The 18531-nt window shown below is 41.9% G+C and overlaps 1 protein-coding gene across 2 annotated transcripts in view; it reads right to left on the bottom strand.

The window, feature by feature from the left end:
• Positions 1–18531, bottom strand: part of LOC117375570 (thyroid hormone receptor alpha) — a 118797-nt gene that overhangs the window by 20674 nt on the left and 79592 nt on the right. For both annotated transcript variants that reach the window (XM_033971898.2, XM_033971899.2), the window contains exon 5: positions 590–651. In XM_033971898.2, coding sequence (XP_033827789.1) covers positions 590–651 — 62 coding nt within the window. The remainder of the gene's footprint in view (positions 1–589; positions 652–18531) is intronic.

The raw sequence follows: 18531 nt of genomic DNA, 5'->3' as shown, positions 1-18531 counted from the left end.
GATTTGTTTAGAGTGAATCAAATGTCAGTTTTCAAGCCTATAAAGATTTTCTTCTTGTGCCATCACATGCTTTAATGTTCCCCTTGGGATGTAGTATGGGTTGTGAGTTTAGACGGCCTCATTGCATGGAGATTAGGGGCTGTTTTTAAATGGTGCTGATGTGTTCTGTCACATTATTTATCTTCTTAGACATTAACCTTACCTTAATCCCTTCAGCGTGCTCCTAATTTTCATTTTCATCTCACTTTTATGGTTTTTTTTTCAATTACAAATTCAAGCTGTGTCCAAATGCCTCATGTATGACTAGAATTAACACAAACATCAAAATGGTTAATTTTGTTGCTTTGTGTCTGAAAAGGTCCTCTCTTGTACATAGCCTTTTTCACTAAGCCTGAAGAGAAGAAGGAGAAATGAGTGAGATTATCACAGTAATGACCGCAGCGACATCATTGTGAGCTGTGGGGAGCGGCCGTAGGGGCCTAATCCCTCATATACTCTATGGCAGACTGGTCGAGCTCATTTCAGCCAACTCAGGTGGAGACAAAGCCACAGAAAGGCAGAGCTGAATGAGGAACAGACAAGTCCTTACCAGACATGCTCTTCACAGAACACTGGCTGTTCTTCCTCTTTCTTTTGGGGACATCGGGCCACCTGCAGACAACACAAGAGCAGCAAAGGAGCAAAATGAATAAGAATTATTACCATTGAATAACATGAACCCAATTTCACCTTTTCACAAGGTTGGACCATGATGAGATTTATCTGGATAAGCTTTAAATAACAAAACTATTGTAAGTTAAATGAGGTTTATTGTAAAAGTTTGTGCAAAATGTACAACCGAAGCACTAAAAACATAACTTACAGGCTGTAACAGTTACTGTAGTTGTTGTTTAGGATTTTTAATAGACATTATTAAAACATTATTAACAGACGTATACAGGCTTGGTATTCTCCTATTATAACACTCTGAAATGAATGAAATCCTGTGGTTCCCTGAACCGCCACCTTAACGTGGTGGAGGGGTTTGAGTACCCGAATGATCCTGTGTTGTCGGGGGCTTCATGCCCCTGGTAGGGTCACCCATGGCAAACAGGTCCAGGGGGACGGGTCTGAATAAGAGCGGTTCAGAAGCCCCACATGAAGAGGAAAACAATAAGGCTAGTTATATGGGGCCCCGCCCTGGAGCCAGGCCTGGGGTGGGTGCTCGAACGCCTGGTGGCCGGGCCCAGCCCGAAGGAAGAATGTGGGGCCGTCCTCCCGTGGACCCACGACCTGCGGGAGGAGCCATGAGGGGCGGATGCAGAGAGATCTGGGTGGCAGCCGAAGGCGGGGGCCTCGACGACCGTTTCTCCGGACATGGAGACTAGCTCTGGTGACATGGAATGTCACCTCTCTGGGGCAGGAAGAAGCCTGAGCTTGTGCGGGAGGTTGAGCATTGGACTAATGTGCTAGTCACAGTTTGTCTATAACAAACACCATGTTCGAACACAAGGGTGTCCATCAGTGCACATGGCACCAGGACACCCTTGGTCGCGAGGTCGATGATCGACTTTGTCGAGTCATCTGACACTCAGGTGAAGAGAGGGGCAGAGCTGTCAACTGATCACCACCTGGTGGTGAGTTGGATCTGCTGGCGGAGGAGGAAGTAGGACAGACCAGGCAGGCCCAAGCGCATCATGAGTGTCTGCTGGGAACATCTGGCAGAGCCTTCTGTCAGAGGGGTCTTCAACTCACACCTCCGGGAGAGCTTCTCCCTGATCCCGGGGGAGGTTGGAGACATGGACTCCGAGTGGGCCATGTTCTCCACCTCTATTGTCGATGCGGCCGCTCGTAGCTGTGGTCGTAAGGTCTGCGGTGTTTGTCATGGCGGCACTCCCCGAACCCGGTGGTGGACACCGGAAGTAAGGGATGCCGTCAAGCTGAAGAAGAAGTCCTATCGAGCCTTGTTGGCTCGTGGGACTCCTGAGGCAGCCGATGAGTACAGGCGGGCCAAGCATGCCACAGCTCGTGCGGTTGCAGAGGCAAAAACTCGGGGTTAGGATGAGTTCGGGGAGGCCATGGACGAGGACTATCGGACGGCCTCAAAGAAATTCTGGCAAACCGTCATAGGCCTCAGGAGGGGGAAGCAGTGCTTCACCAACACTGTTTACAGTGCAGGTGGAGAGCTGCTGACCTCCACTTGGGATGTTGTTGGGTGGTCAACATCGAGATCCGTCCCGAGTACCTCAAGTCTCTGGATGTAGTGGGACTGTCTTGGCTGACATGTCTTTGCAACATCGCGTGGCGGTCGGGGACAGTACAACTGGAGTGGCAGACCGGGGTGGTGGTCCCTCGGTATATGAAGGGGGACCAGAGAGTGTGTTCCAATTACAGAGGAATCACGTTCCTCAGCCTTCCCGGTAAGGTCTACTCCAGGGTACTGGAGAGGAGAATCCAACCGATAGTCGAACCTCAGATTCAGGAGGAGCAGTGTGGTTTTCGTCCCGGTCGTGGAACACTGGACCAGCTTTATACTCTCCATCGGGTCCTCAAGGGTTCATGGGAGTTTGCCTAACCAGTCCACATGTGTTTTGTTTTGGAGAAGGCATTCGACCGTGTCCCTCGTGGTGTCCTTTGGGGGGTGCTCTGGCAGTATGGGGTCCGGGGCTCTTTGCTAAGGGCTGTCCGGTCCCTGTATGACCGGAGCAGGAGCTGTGTTCGCATTGCCGGCAGTAAGTCAGACCTGTTCCTGGTGCATGGTGGACTCCGCCAGGGTTGCCCTTTGTCACCGGTTCTGTTCATTACATTTATGGACAGAATTTCTAGGCGCAGCCAAGGGCTGGAGGGGGTCTGGTTCGGGAACCACAGGATCTCATCTCTGCTGTTTGCAGATGATGTTGTCCTGATGGCTTCATTGAGCCAGGACCTGCAGCAGGCACTGTGGGGCGGTTTGCAGCCGAGTGTGAAGTGGCTGGGATAAGAATCAGCTCCTCCAAATCCGAGGCCATGGTTCTCGACCGGAAAAAGGTGGTTTGCTCTCTCCGGTGGGTGGTGAGTCTTTGCCCCAAGTGGAAGAGTTCAAGTATCTCGGGGTCTTGTTCACGAGTGAGGGAAGGATGGAGCGGGAGATTGACAGGCGGATCGGTGCAGCGTCTGCAGTGATGCGGTCGCTGTATTGGTCCGTTGTGGTGAAGAAGGAGCTCAGCCGGAAGGCGAAGCTCTCGATTTACCGGTCAATCTACGTTCCTACCCTCACCTATGGTCATGAGCTCGGGGTAATGACCGAAAGGACAAGATCGCGGATACAAGCAGCCGAAATGGGTTTCCTCCACAGAGTGGCTGGGTGCACCCTTAGGGATAGGGTGAGGAGCTCAGTCACACGGGAGGAGCTCGAAGTAGAGCCACTGTTCCTACATTTGAGAGGAGCCAGCTGAGGTGGCTCGGGCATCTGCTCAGGATGCCTCCTGGACGACTCCCTAGGGAGGTGTTCTGGGCATGTCCCACCAGGCGGAGGCCCCGGGGAAGACCCAGGACACGCTGGAGGGACTATGTCTCTCGGTTGGCCTGTGGAACGCCTTGGGATCCCACCGGAGGAGCTGGAGGACATGTCTGGGGTGAAGAGAAGTCTGGGAGTCCCTGCTTAGACTGCGGCCCCCGCGACCCGGCTCCGGATAAGCGGAAGAAAATGGATGGATGGAGGCCAGGCGCACCCTTAGGGATAGGGTGAGGAGCTCGGTCACACGGGAGGTGCTTGGAGTAGAGCTGCTGCTCCTACATGTCAAGAGGAGCCAGCTGAGGTGGCTCAGGCATCTGCTCAGGATGCCTCCTGGAGGCCTCCCTAGGGAGGTGTTCTGGGCATATCCCAGCGGGAGGAGGCCCTGGGGAAGACCTAGGACACGGAGGGAGGGACTATGTCTCTTAGCTGGCCTGGGAACACCTTGGGGTCCCACCGGAGGAGTTGGAGGACGTGTCCGGGGTGAGGGAAGTCTGGGAGTCCCTGCTTAGACTGCTGCCCCCGTGACCCGGCTCCGGATAAGCGGAAGGAAATGGATGGATTGATGAAATTAATGAACAAAGACATCTCATCCCAAGGTCCGTCAGCCAATAATAGGCTATAGAGACTATCACACATTATGTATCATCTGTCCAAGTATACTAAGACTAGACCAAGACACGATAGCTTTAAAAGAGAATTCAAATATCTATAGATCCACTGTAATTAAGAACACTGGGGTACCCTGGTACACTGGCACCCTGTTGAGCCTATTTTCTGTTACATCTTCAGTGTAGAAGTCACGTGAGCCAAAAGTGCTGCCTATGATGACATGTTTTAAGTGTCCCTGGCTCTTGTGGATGTGATGTGAGCTATTATACTATCAGAGCATTTGGGGCTTTCCATTCATCCAGTGGACGTAGCAGGGAGGCTGTTCAGTTGTAAAAGTAAATCTCTTCACTCTTGAAAGTTTTAGATGAAAAAAATCATGAGAAAAATTCTGACATCTGTTGGTATTCTGTAAATATCTTGATTATGACAATGATCTTTATAGGAAGGTAAAGGTAAATTAGAAAATAAATATTCAACCATACTTATATGGCAAATAAAACAAAGCTGTGATTGTTGGGTTTTTTTTTGTTTTGTTTTTTTGCCTTTTTTGACACACATAAACAGAAGATATTGCCAATTCATTCATGATTCTTCACCTGTCACCTTAAGCTTTGTATCCTGATTTGTTTCTACTGTCAGATTTGGACACACCTACACATTTTCATTTGGTTTTGGCATTTACCTTTGCTATACCATTTGCTGATCTCGCAACTATCAATTTTAAAAGGCTAATATTTTACAATAAAGCATGATAATTCTTGAGTATATCCATTTCCAGATGAATTTAGCTGAATCATAAAGACGAGACGGAAAATATCAAGATAGCAATTTTAGTGGACAGGCTAACTGGTGTGCTCTCTGATCCAAACTTCCACTAATACTGTTAGATAATGGGCTTCCCTATCGTCCTTTGTAACCCCACTCTCTACCTCTCTCCACCTCACAGTTTGGGCTGTCAAATCAACTCTGCTTTGCCACAACAGAAAAAAAAAAAATCTCTGTGCTCTTCATGCTTGTTTTCACGGTTCAGAAAATATATTAATTTTATATCAGAGCACATGGCAAAGGGAAACTGCAACAGAACCAATCAAAAGGTCCTGACTTTATGGGCACAAATAGACATTTTTGACAACAATAAATACCAAAAAAAAACCAATAACACTTCTAATTTTTAGACTATATTTGGGACTGATATTTCACTGTTTGGAATTATGTAAATCGAAAGATTGGTTTAATGTCTTATCATAAGCATCCTTTTTTTTCCATTTTCTAGGTTGGATGTCAATGACAGTTTTCTATGCTCCTCTATCTCTCACCCCTGACATTTTCCTCATATGCCTGTATTACATGTCCTAACCACTGGAGGCATGTCTGAGTAGATATCCTCTAGTCCATGCCATGCTGTAGGACAATACTGATCTAATACATGCACTGTACACTCAGGCTCTATACAGAACTGGTAAACTAGTGTTTAATGACTATTGTTCTGCATTTCAGTTAAAGTTAAGTTAAGCAAATGTGCAATTCACTGTGGTCATTGTTACTGCGCATTTCACATTTTGTGGAATATGGAAAAAAAGTTAAGACTGCAAAAGGAGTAAAAAATAAAGTAGAGCTTCATTTTAGTCATAACATTGTTATGCATGCACATGTATGCAGTTGTTAATTGTACAGTATGTTCCTCTTGCAAAAGCCTTTCTGGTAAGTAAACAATAACAATTCATTTCTCAGCTCACAGTATACTGGCTTCCCAACTAGTGAAATATTTTAAGGAAAAATATTAAAATGGTTTCCAGGCATGAAATATCGCAATAACCCAAGGCCTGCCTTAACTATGCAAGCATCAGGTTATTAACCAATACATACTATGTGATAGATGTCTTTATTAATGAGGACATACTCCAGCAGACGAGGTTTGAAATGACTAACAATTACCACACATTATGGGTTGCTGGGGAAAATGTAATTGGCAGTGAAAATATTTGTTACCCTAAAACACTGACAGGAAGAAGGTTATGTTGATGAAGTTAGCATAAATTATACTACTAGTCATGTGTTTTTTATTGGGCCATGTTTAATGAAATTACTTCAATTTTATGGGAAGCCCCGAGGCCAATCAGAGCATCAGCTGATCACAGGATATTTTCTTTACTCTACACCCATTTATCAGCTCACAAAGCACCACAATCTCTGAGTTTTGAAATAAATGATAAACCAAACATGTGAGTAAATTAAAGCTCTATTCTATGCCACTACGTCTTGCAAGCAGTGGCTTGTTTAGGAAAAGCATGAGCAAAAATGCAGATGAAAATAGCTCTGGGGAACTATCAGTCTTTCCAAGGTACACGTGCAGCAGAGGATGACATTTGGACCATTTTGTACTGAAACCAAAGAGTTACGGAGAAATGAGCACACCAACCTGTTGATGCAATACGGCTGTAGGATATGCATGGTGATTCTTTGCTGTCACCAGAAAAAGAGAAAATAAAGAGAGCTTTCGACTCTCACTCGCAGACGTTAGACAGTGCCATCCCATTTGCAGAAGTAATCCTGTTTTTTGTTTTTTTTTGAAGATGGTCTAAACCAGAGAGAGAACCTTAGTCATTGGCGATGGTGTTGAGCTGGAGGCAGCAGCTCTTCTCCCTGACTTGCTCTGAGGCTCTGAAGCTTGCAGACTACTCTTCTCTGCCTTCTCTCCCTTTCACACTCAGCCTGCCTCTGAGAGCCCCGCCCCCCTTCCCTTAACCCAGCCCACTCACTGTGTAACCCAGCATAACAAGGTCTTCGTCATCACAATAAACCCTATTAAAACCCTCCAACAGTGCTCTGTACTTTAGTAAATTTCACGTTTTTAAAGTACAGCAGTACTTGTGTCAGTAACCGTCTGTGTTGGTGTCTTCATGTCTGATTTGCCATGCTTTTTAAACATTTTCATTGGGTACACTCCAGTATCAAAACTAAGAGTAAAAAATAGCACTGGCTGTCTTCAATCCAAATTCAGTTAAGCTTTAATGCCAACTTGATTACATAAGAGGAGCTGCGGCAGTCTCTTCAGTGTAGCTTGGTGCCGATACCTCATCAATTTAGTTTGACTGACCCTTCAGGGGGTCAAAACGCTAAGCTTAAGCTACAACTTGACACTCTTTTACAACTCAGTCATCAGACTCAAACCAAAACAAAGAAAATAGGCTAATCAGAGTATGATAATAAGAGTTTAATGACTCATTTGGGGAATAAATGATTATACAAAATATAAATATAACTCAGGTGACAGTTCACACCTTAGTTTCAGTGTAGTTAGGCCCTCCCTTCAGACAGACATAAGGCAGTTACTTGCCACAACCCTGTCAGAGCTGAAGAAGCAACTTTTTTTTTTTTTGCAATGGACTCTTGGATGACGGAGGAAATGCACAGACTTTACTTTGTTAAGGCCGCTCAAGAATGATATGGACTCTTTACAATGTTCAACATGTTTTTGTTTTTTTTTTCAGCTGATTAAGCGATTTTCAAAATATGGTCACAGGAAAGATTTGCTTTTCATAACAGGAAACAAGCCGTTAGAAAACAGTTGCATTGCTTATACTGACAAAAAGAGCTTACAGTTGTTAGCAGTTGTTTTTGAGCATTGCATTTTTTTTTTACTGTTTACCGTTTCAAAAAAAAAAAAATCAGCCTGGTCCACCAAGAGAGATGTGGTGTCTGGTGTCTAATATGCATTAAAATGTACAAAAATGTTGCCGTGCACTCATCAAAAACAAAAGTGTCTATTACTCAGTGTATGCTCCTGAATACTGTACTGTCTATCGCTCTCTGTATGTATAAACAAGTTTCGCATTGGAAAGCATAAAAAACTATACCTTTCACATTTGCTTCTCATAATCTTTTCTAGTAGATAGCTATAATAAAGTCTACACAGGCACTGATAGAATATATAATAAACTCCACCCCTCTGACTTAAGTCCTGTACAAGCTCAATTATATTTGTTTCATAAAACTGTGGTAACAGAGGAAATATTAGATTCAATAGTATGATAGAACATTAAAGTAAATGAGAGTCACTTGACTCAGATTTGTGTATGGACCAAAGCCAACACTGAGAAACGCAATGTCTTCAATTACTACAGCAGTGCTTTAAAAAGAAAGATTCCCTACTTTCTTTGGTCCATAAAATGTTACACATTATTATATTTTCAAACAAACAAACAAACCGTATTATTTACACACACTGCAACAAATGCATGAGAAATGTACTCTGTAATAAATCCTTTCTGTGCATGTAATCTTAGCATACAACTGTGAATGGATTCATTTAGTTAAGCGATATCAAAATAAAGGGCCAAAGTCTCTTAAATGTGTTTCTATTTGAACATACAATACGTGCTTTACTACAAAAACAGTCCCATTAAACACATTAATAAAGTTTACATTTAGTACATAGCATAACGCTAATGCAGGGCCAATCTCACAAAGCAGGGTAATTTATTAATTAATTCCATAGCCTTGATAATTGTATAGGGACAAGTTTCAAAGTTTAAATACCTGTTGTCATAAACAGTACTGTACGCAGTCACTTTAATTAGTAAAATTAAGAAATTTAACCAATTAACTAATTGTTAAAGCTCTGATTGAAAAGAAGGACTGTAAAACAAAGTACAGTGGTCCCTCGCTATATCACAGTCTCACTGTTTTGCAGATTTTTTGTGTGCAATTTTCCATACTTTTTTTTGTTTTGTTTTTTTACAGTGCATAAGCATGCATTATGACTGGTTAAGGGACATGCCGCATCTCCTGTACAGTACAGAATGTGTTCAGCCAAATTTATGTAACCTTTGATTTATTTGACATATATTATTTTATGTAGTAACATTTATTTGGGTCATTAGTATTTTGTTTATTACTTTGTACTTATTTTGTTAACAATGAATATTATTTATTATATTATGTTGGATACATTATTTACTTTCTTCATAATAATATTGGTTCCTACTTATTGTTGTGGTACAGCGTATTTGAGGAGCGCACTGAGAAAAATGTAACGAGTGAACGCGCATAGGGCGCGCACGAGATGAGATGAGTTAAGTTGTTGAATAAAGACGAGCTGTAACTGTCCTGCTGTGTTGGTCTATTTAAGCAAGGAAGACAGCAAGAAAATACATCATATTAAATCTAACTGTAACCCGCCATATCCACAGCCTCAAGAGACTAGTGAGAACAATATATTAGGGTTACAGTTTGAACGATGCAAAAAGGATTGTAACTGCTCACAACAAGGATGGAGTCTGCTTTAGCTTTGTGGATCAGTGATCGCAGGAAAAAGAACATTATGCTGGATACCAACATCATTCGCACAAAAGCTAAATAGCTTTATGGAACCTTTGTCAGTTTTAGAATACAGTATAGTATTTGATTTCGTTCTATAATACTGTGCTTATTTTTTAAAATCTACAAAGTTTTAAACTTGTGTTTAAACGAGTGAAATGTGAGAAAACGTTAATGCCTGTCTGAGAAAAGTGTATGAAGCGTACAGCCTTAAAATATATATAATAATTGTAAAAAATGAAGCGTTCTACTTTGCGTTATTTCACCTATTGCGGGTTATTTTTGAAACGTAAGCCCCGTAATGAATGAGGGAAAACTAGTCACTGACTGGGAATATGATCTTCTTCTTTGTGTCCCATGTGACTATTAGCCAGTAGACTATGGACTGAAGTGCCACAAAGTGTTAGTTTAGAGTCTGAAATCTTATTCATCAAATTTAAAGGTTACTACTTGTCTCCATGGAGATGGAACAGACCAGAATAACAGAATGGCATAAAGCTGATCTACCTCTATGGAGAATGTTGTAATTTTGGCTTTAACTTTCAATCTCCATGGAGTCATGCAGGTGGCATGCCCACCACCAGAAATCTTACGCTGATTTAAGCTGTAGGATACTGTATTTTTCATTCCAAGAACTTGAGCTGTGTGGTTGTACCATTTGCCAATAGTTGTCATAGTAACAGGACCTACTGGATGTATATTTATTCCATAGGACAGCTGGAAACAATGACATCAAAACTTTATACATTTGTTTTGGCATTAATATTTCCGCTGTTGTGAGACTTCCTGAGCTGGCTTCAAACCTAAAGCCACAATTCCTGCGAGCAGACATAGTGACAGGTTGGAGGACTTAAAAGAGACTGCCTTCTCCCTAGGTCCGTGTTAATGGGGGGTGTCGGTTTAATCCCCCACCTGCTGGGACTTACTGCAGTAGAGGGAGGAAAACTGGACCAGGCTCTACCCCTGTCCCTGCAGATCATTTTACGTCTGACCTAAGGTTTAAGATGCTGCCGCTGAGGATCAAACCGACAACTGTTGAACTGTTGGCAAGACCCCATTGTGAGATTCTGGACGTGCTAATTTGTAAAAGTGGATGTCCCGGGTGGTTCAAGGGTCAAAAATGCATAGGCCACAATAAACAGCATTGCATTTACTTTATATTTAGAGGTGTATAGAGCCTGCAGGTTTATTTTTACTCAGCTGACCAGGTCCATTCACTCACTGCTCTAATGTAAATAAGTACAATAGGTTTTACAGTAGATAATATTATATACTGTAAAAACTACTGTACTTATTGTCTTATACTATTCAATAATTTTCAAAGGTTTAAAATTGTTCATATGATACTGAATTGAGTTATACTATATTATGTAATGAGAATAGTTGTGTGTTACAATGACATACAGCAGTCACATGACGCATAGTGCTCTGCAGTGATCAGGCTGAAGTCACATGGGCCACTCACTTGCACTGTGGGGGTAAGCACTTAAAATAGCAGTGGGCCTATACATACACTATTTTGCCAATATATTGTTTTAGAAGATAAACCAATGTGGACAACATAGCCTCGGTATATGTAATTGGTTATAAAAATCAACATTTTATCCATCAAGTCATATTATATGCATACGTACCTCTAAAACAGTCTTACACATATTTACTCTTCCACAGTAAAGCATTTTATCTTTTGTACAAGTTTTTGAAGTTTGAAGACACTTTTACTCTGATATTCTGTTTACTCCTCTCCTTTACAATTGAAAGGATGTGTTCATGAAGAGGCAAATACAAACTTAAGCATGTATATCTACCATAGGTTTCTGCAGAAACATTTATCATTATGATTTGATTATGAGTATTCTCTATCCTGGACCAGGGCTTCTCTGCCTTTAATGAAACTTCAATCTAATTAACATATAAAATATATAGACTTTTATTTGTATTTATCTTGCATCTATTACAACAGGTCTTTGGACAGCTCTTCTTAGCCTTTGATAGGAGAATATTTATCTCATAAAGCTAGAGCAACTGGTCGAGGTTAAGTCTCAAGAATCTCAAGAAGGGCCGGTCTAATATGAACTTTTGGAGCTCCATACCGATACTGAGGGGGTTGAAAATGGAGACAACTTTTATCTGAACCTAATGGGCTATACAAAATCTATACATTTCCTTTTTTTTTACAGGAGTCTTCTTGACTTTTGATGGATTTTATTTTATTCTGTAAATTGCATAAGAGAAATATTAGTTGAAATAAATAGAGAAATAAAAAGGTAACTTGACTTGAATGTATCTCTATCTCTTAGAGATAGGGTGAAGAGCTGAGTCACACGGGATGAGCTCGGAGTAGAGCCGCTGCTCTTCCATGTCAAGAGGAGCCCGCTGAAGTGGCTTGGGCATCTGTTCCGGATGCCTCCTGGATGAATGAGGTGTAGCATCCAAGTCTTCCACTCCCCAATTACTGAAGACACTAGTGGCTTTCAGCATAACACTTAAATACACATTGTACAGTTACCTGCCTGAGTGAGGGCTCAGTTAGGGGTGGTGTGCCGGGCATGTCCCACAAGGAAGAGGCCCTGGGGACGACCTTGGAAGAGGGATGTCTCTCGATAGGCCTCAGAACACCTTGGGGTCCCAGACCCGGTGCAGCTAGAGGAAATGTCTAGGGTGAGGGAAGTCTGGGAGTCCCTGTTTACACTGTTGCCCCCGCGACCCAGCCCTGGATAAACTGAATTAAATGGATCGATGGACCTGAATGTGTAAAAAGGCCCCTGTCTAGCCCTGTCTACATGTGCTACACTGAGGTACACACATAGAACATGCACTTCTTTCCCTGATCTTGTCAAAACATGCAGGGAAAAGCTGTAGCAAATCACGTTAATAAGATGTCGTGATTTACATTATTTTTCTACTTTAATAACACCTTTATGAATAATAAGTCATGAATCCTAACTGAGCCCTCACTCAGGCAGGTGACTGTACAATGTGTATTAAAGTGTTATGCTGAAAGCCACTAGTGTCTTCAGTAATTGGGGAGTGGAAGACTTGGATGCTGCATCTCAATCAACCACATGGAGAAATTTGGTGCAGAAGTGTCTGTAGCCTAAAGCTGGATTTGTAGCGCCAAAATACATTGTGTGTTAGCTGTGACTCAGATATCAGAGGGGAAGGGGGAGGGGTCATGAGGCAGCATTGTGCAGGACATGTGTTTGTGATGAGAGCTAAACATTCATGGGCAGAAAAAACACTAATTTGTTAAGTTTCACATTTTGCAACCTTTTAAAATGAATTGGCATGTAGTATGTGTACTAACTAAGCATATTCTGCAAATCTTCTATTAAGTTTTAGTGAATCTCTTCAGCATCTACCTTGTTTCCATGGAAACTTAAAACCTAGACAAGACTAGTGCAACTAGGGATGCACTGATCGAGCTCTTTAAGTTGATACTGATTTCGATACTATGGCTTTAAATATCTGCTGATCTGCCAATATAAAACAGACACCAGTGCTGAGATTGAGAACAGACTTTTTTTTTTTTTTTTTTTACAAATTTATAGTAACACCAAACTGATCCAAATATGTTATGTTTTTTTTTACTTATCTCTCAAAAAACTACAGAACAGCATTGTATAACTAGAAATTCAAACACTATTATTCTATATTAGACTTTACGATCCAACTACAAGCAGTAAATAGTCTGATTATATCAATTTATATGTCAAACCAGGATATCTGCTAAACCAATATTTGGAAGATGATATCCTATCCTATTTTTCTGAATCTGTGCTGATGTATCCGATACCGGTATCGGATCGGTACATCAAGTGCGATAGTTGACTAACCTAAGTACTAATAGGCTATTTAGTCAATACTGTACTGTACCTATATAATAAAAAAAAAATGTAAATGAAAACTGTTTCAATTGTTAATACAAGCAATTGTTCTGAAATGAAAACAAAAAATAAAAATAATGGTAAAGATGTTTTTCTAAATGACTAACATGTATTCTCTACTGTTGTGAGTGACAATTAAAATTCTGGTTCCTGACTGTATGACACATGAATAATGCATGCCCCTATCTCTGTGTAACCCTAAAGCCCCTTAGTGATAGCTGCCATACTCACAGGGTAATGGTGTGTACGTTCAATACATTGCCCCTAAGGTGCTCCATTGCTTGTAATCATGTCAGGCCCTTTGCTCGCACTGAAAAATTAAAACTATTTATTTATTATTGCACATCAACGGTAAGTAATGGCTTAACTGACAGTGCAGAGCAAAGCTTTTGCATTTGCATTGTAATGTCCATAAAAATGTCTATATTATTCACTGTAGGAAATGGATGACATTAAAAACATCTTAAGTTTAAGCAAGCAAGAATGAAGAACTACAGGTATGTTTCTGATCAAGGAACAACCTAATAGCATGGAACAGCAACAATTGGTATCGGACACAGTTGCCCTAAACTTTAAAGAACAAATATGTTTTTATGACATACAAAAACATGTATATATGGTGTAATACAACCCCAATTCCAATGAAGTTGGAAAATAAAAAAAATATAGAACATAATGATTTGCAAATCCTTTTCAACCTATGTTGAACTGAATAAACTACAAAGACATGATATTTAATTATATTATAAATTTAATTATATTATATTATTATTTAACTGATAAACTTTATTGTTTTTATGTAAATACTAATTTTCAATTTAATGCCTGCAACACGTTCCAATAAAGTTGGAACAGGGGAAACAAAAGAATGGGAAAGTTGGGGAATGCTTAAAATACACCTGTTTGGAACATTCCACAGGTGAACAGGTTAATTGGAAACAGGTGAGTGTCATGATCGGGAATAAAAGAAGCATCCCCGAAGGGCTCAGTCATTCACAAGCAAGGATGGGGTGATGTTCACCACTTTGTGAACAACTGTGTGAGCAAATAGTCCAACAGTCTAAGAACAACTTTTCTCAACGAACAATTGCAAGGAATTTAGGGATTTCATCATCTGTGTTCCATAATATCATCAAAAGAGTCAGAGAATCTGGAGAAATCTCTGAACGTAAGCGGCAAGACTGAAAACCAACACTGAATACCCGTGACCTTTAATCCCTCAGACGGTAATGTATTAAAAACAGACATGAATGTGTGAAGGGTATTAGCACATGGGCTCAAGAACACTTCAGGAAATCACTGTCAGTTAACACAGTTCGTCGCTACGTCTCCAAGTGGAAGTTAAAACTGTACCAAGCAAAGCGAAAGCCATATATCAACAACACCCAGAAACACCGCCGGCTTTTGTGGGTCCGAGCTCACCTGAGATGCACTGACACAAAGTGGAAAAGTGTGCTGTGGTCTGACGAGTCCACATTTCAGATTGTTTTTGGAAATCATGGACATTGTGTCCTGCGAGCCAAAAAGGAAAAGGACCATCTGGATTGTTATCAGTGCAAAGTTCAAAAGCATCTGTAGTGGTCTAGGGTGTTAGTGCCCATGTGTAACTTGCACATCTGTGAAGGCACCATCAATGCTAAAAGGCACATACAGGTTTTGGACCAACATATGCTGCCATCCAAGCAACGTCTTTTTCAGGGACATCTCTGCTTATTTTAGCAAGACAATGCCAAGCCACATACTGCACGTGTTACAACACTGTGGCATCGTAGTAAAACAGTGTGGGTACTAGACTGACCTGCCTGCAGTCCAGACCCGTCTCCCACTGAAAATGTGTGGCGCATTATGAAGCACAAAATACGATAATGGAGACCCCGGACTGCTGAGCAACTGAAGCTGTACATTCAGCAAGAATGGGAAAGGATTCCTCCTGCAAAGCTTCAACAACTAATGTTCTCAGTTTCCAAATGCTTATTGATTGTTGTTAAAAGGAAAGGTGATGTAACACAGTGGTAAACATGCCCCTGTCCCAGCTTTATTGGAACATGTTGCAGACATCAAATTGAAAATGAGTGAATATTTGCATAAAAACAATAAAGTTTATCGGTTTGAACATTAAATATCATGTCTTTGTAGTTTATTCAGTTCAACATAGGTTGAAAAGGATTTGCAAATAATTGTATTCTGTATTTTTTTTAAGTTTTACACAGCGTCCCAACTTCATTGGAATTGGGGTTGTATTAGTCAATGAGATACTTCACAGCCCAACTCCCTCCCAGGAGTGTTTGACCTTTACAGTCCAACCCTACATGGTTGGACCAGAATCTAATCCAGAGCACAAAGATGTCCAACAAGACGAACCTTCGGAATCTAAAATGAACACTTCTCAGTGGTTAGTTGGTTAAGATGTAATTATGTACTAACTAAACATGCATTTCTAGCCAGCACAAAACACATGGTTTAGTTATAAAATATTGCTCAGCCTAGTGCATCCAATGAACAATGTATGGATGATGCATGTTATTATAAATTAAATCATCTGTGAAGTTTTCTCATGAGTTTTCAAGCCAAGCTTGTCTTCTATAAGAAATTGAGCAAAAATATATATTTTTTGGCTATATAATACTGTTAAATCAAATACGACTAAATGTGATACATTTATAAAACTCTGCAATAAACCACATGTGCATACATGGTCTGTTTACAAGTGTGTACCTCACTGCACAGCCTTCAGAATGTGTAAACATAATATTTGAAGTTATGTGCGGATCGAGAATGTTGTTTTGGCTCATGTGTGCAATAGCTGTAGTTCATTTTGTTTATATCGTGTCTTTAGGCGCACATGTGACAACTGCGCTACAATCTGAAACTGAAGTGGAAATGGATGCGGACAAGAAAGCCCCAAAGTAACTTTGCGTAACAAAAATTTGTTTTCTGTTAATTACATTACTGATAATATATTTGGTAGGTGCAAGCAAGAATGGAAGAGGTCCCCAGCCAACCGACATGCATGGTGGACCCTCCAGGATTTGAGCCTGTGTCTCAATATATACTCCCTTCAAAATGCCATTAACATGTACAAAGCAGTTTGGCCCTTTACAGTTGAAAGGAATGGCACAGTAAGTTGATTTTTGATCATGGTACCAATTTATTGTTAAACTAAATTGCCAAATTAAAAATATGGTAATACACACTGTATCAATAAATATTTTTAAGTACTTCACTGACACTGTAAAGACAGACACATATAAAAGTGGCCTCAGCCTCAGTTTTGATGGGCCTTGCGATGCCTTCTCCCTTTTTATACTTGGGGTAAACACCTTTTACTTGAGGCCTCCAGTTGATTTTGTAACTTGTGAACGTCCAGTGTTCTCATTGAAATGCATAGCTGCCAGGTACAGTTTCAAAAATAAAAAGACACAGTAATACTATTGCTACATAATTCAAATAATGATGTACTTTATAAATACTGGTCTACCTGCAAAGCATTCCCAGGAAAGGAAAAGTAGCACTTTTTGGTGCAAAGCGCAGAATCACACTGTGAAATGATTCCTATATGGTTAATGCAATATACGGTATGCAGTAGATTATACATAATTAGGGCACCTGGTTTCAACCATTTGCTTTTGTCCCTTGTCGTCTGCTGTGGTTGTACACACTGAAGAAATGCAGCATCAGCATGCGAGAGTGTGTAGATCTCAGACATGGCTGATGACTAATATCCAGCAAATGTCCAGTAGATGTGGTTCTTCAAGCTTCAAGCCCACTTGTTTAGTTCTGTGCAGTCTTTGGGTTTAGCAATTTCTACCATCTTTTTGGAGATACCTGAAGAACAAAACTATAAAGAAACCAAAATGAAATTGAATCACAAATTTCAGTTTATACTAACATGCCTTTTTCAATATGCCACACATCATAGTGATGAGTGGTGTTCTCCTTCCTCAGGTATTTTTGGATTTGCGGATGTCAGTCACTAATGACTCCAGATTAATACCACGAGCATATAGGAAAGCATGGCTCTGCTTCAAACCCTCGAGCTACATGTGATAACTCCCTCCAACTTCATTACTCATGCAATACAATAATGTGTTAATGCTTTGTTATTACTGCACTATTACACTTAGTGAATCTTCTGGATCATATGTATACTACTGTGGATCTGATGGAATATCCATTGTTGAGCTTAGCCTTTTTACAGGTGTTGTCATAACTGCATATCTACGCACAAAGTCAGCAGTGGACATACCAACAGCAACATCTGTGCTCTCAGTTCCTATGTCAAAAAAGAAAAAAAAAAGAAACACTGATATTAGCGGTGCTCTTCTCTCAGCCCAGGGTCTATGCTCCAAACTCACATAAAAAACATCCATCCATCCATTTTCTTCCGCTTATCCGGGGCCGGGTCGCGGGGGCAGCAGTCTAAGCAGGGACTCCCAGACTTCCCTCACCCCGGACACGTCCTCCAGCTCCTCCGGTGGGACCCCAAGGCGTTCCCAGGCCAGCCGAGAGACATAGTCCCTCCAGCGTGTCCTGGGTCTTCCCCGGGGCCTCCTCCTGGTGGGACATGCCCAGAACACCTCCCTAGGGAGGCGTCCAGGAGGCATCCTGAGCAGATGCCCGAGCCACCTCAGCTGGTTCCTCTCAATGTGTAGGAGCAGCGGCTCTACTCCGAGCTCCTCCCGTGTGACCGAGCTCCTCACCCTATCCCTAAGGGTGCGCCCGGCCACTCTGCGGAGGAAGCCCATTTCGGCCGCTTGTATCCGCGATCTTGTCCTTTCGGTCATTACCCAGAGCTCATGACCATAGGTGAGGGTAGGAATGTAGATTGACCGGTAAATCGAGAGCTTCGCCTTTGGGCTCAGCTCCTTCTTTACCACAACGGACCGATACAGCGACCGCATCACTGCAGACGCTGCACCGATCCGCCTGTCAATCTCCCGCTCCATCCTTCCCTCACTCGTGAACAAGACCCCGAGATACTTGAACTCCTCCACTTGGGGCAGAGACTCACCACCCACCCGGAGAGAGCAGACCACCTTTTTCCGGTCGAGAACCATGGCCTCGGATTTGGAGGAGCTGATTCTCATCCCAGCCGCTTCACACTCGGCTGCAAACCGCCCCAGTGCCTGCTGCAGGTCCTGGCTCGAAGAAGCCATCAGGACAACATCATCTGCAAACAGCAGAGATGAAATCCTGTGGTTCCCAAACCAGGCCCCCTCCGGCACCTGGCTGCGCCTAGAA

This window comes from Periophthalmus magnuspinnatus, chromosome 8 (genome assembly GCF_009829125.3).
Source record: "Periophthalmus magnuspinnatus isolate fPerMag1 chromosome 8, fPerMag1.2.pri, whole genome shotgun sequence".
Classification (NCBI taxonomy): Eukaryota; Metazoa; Chordata; class Actinopteri; order Gobiiformes; family Gobiidae; genus Periophthalmus; species Periophthalmus magnuspinnatus.
Note: the sequence above shows the minus strand (reverse complement) of the source record. Positions and strands in the feature narration are given on the sequence as shown.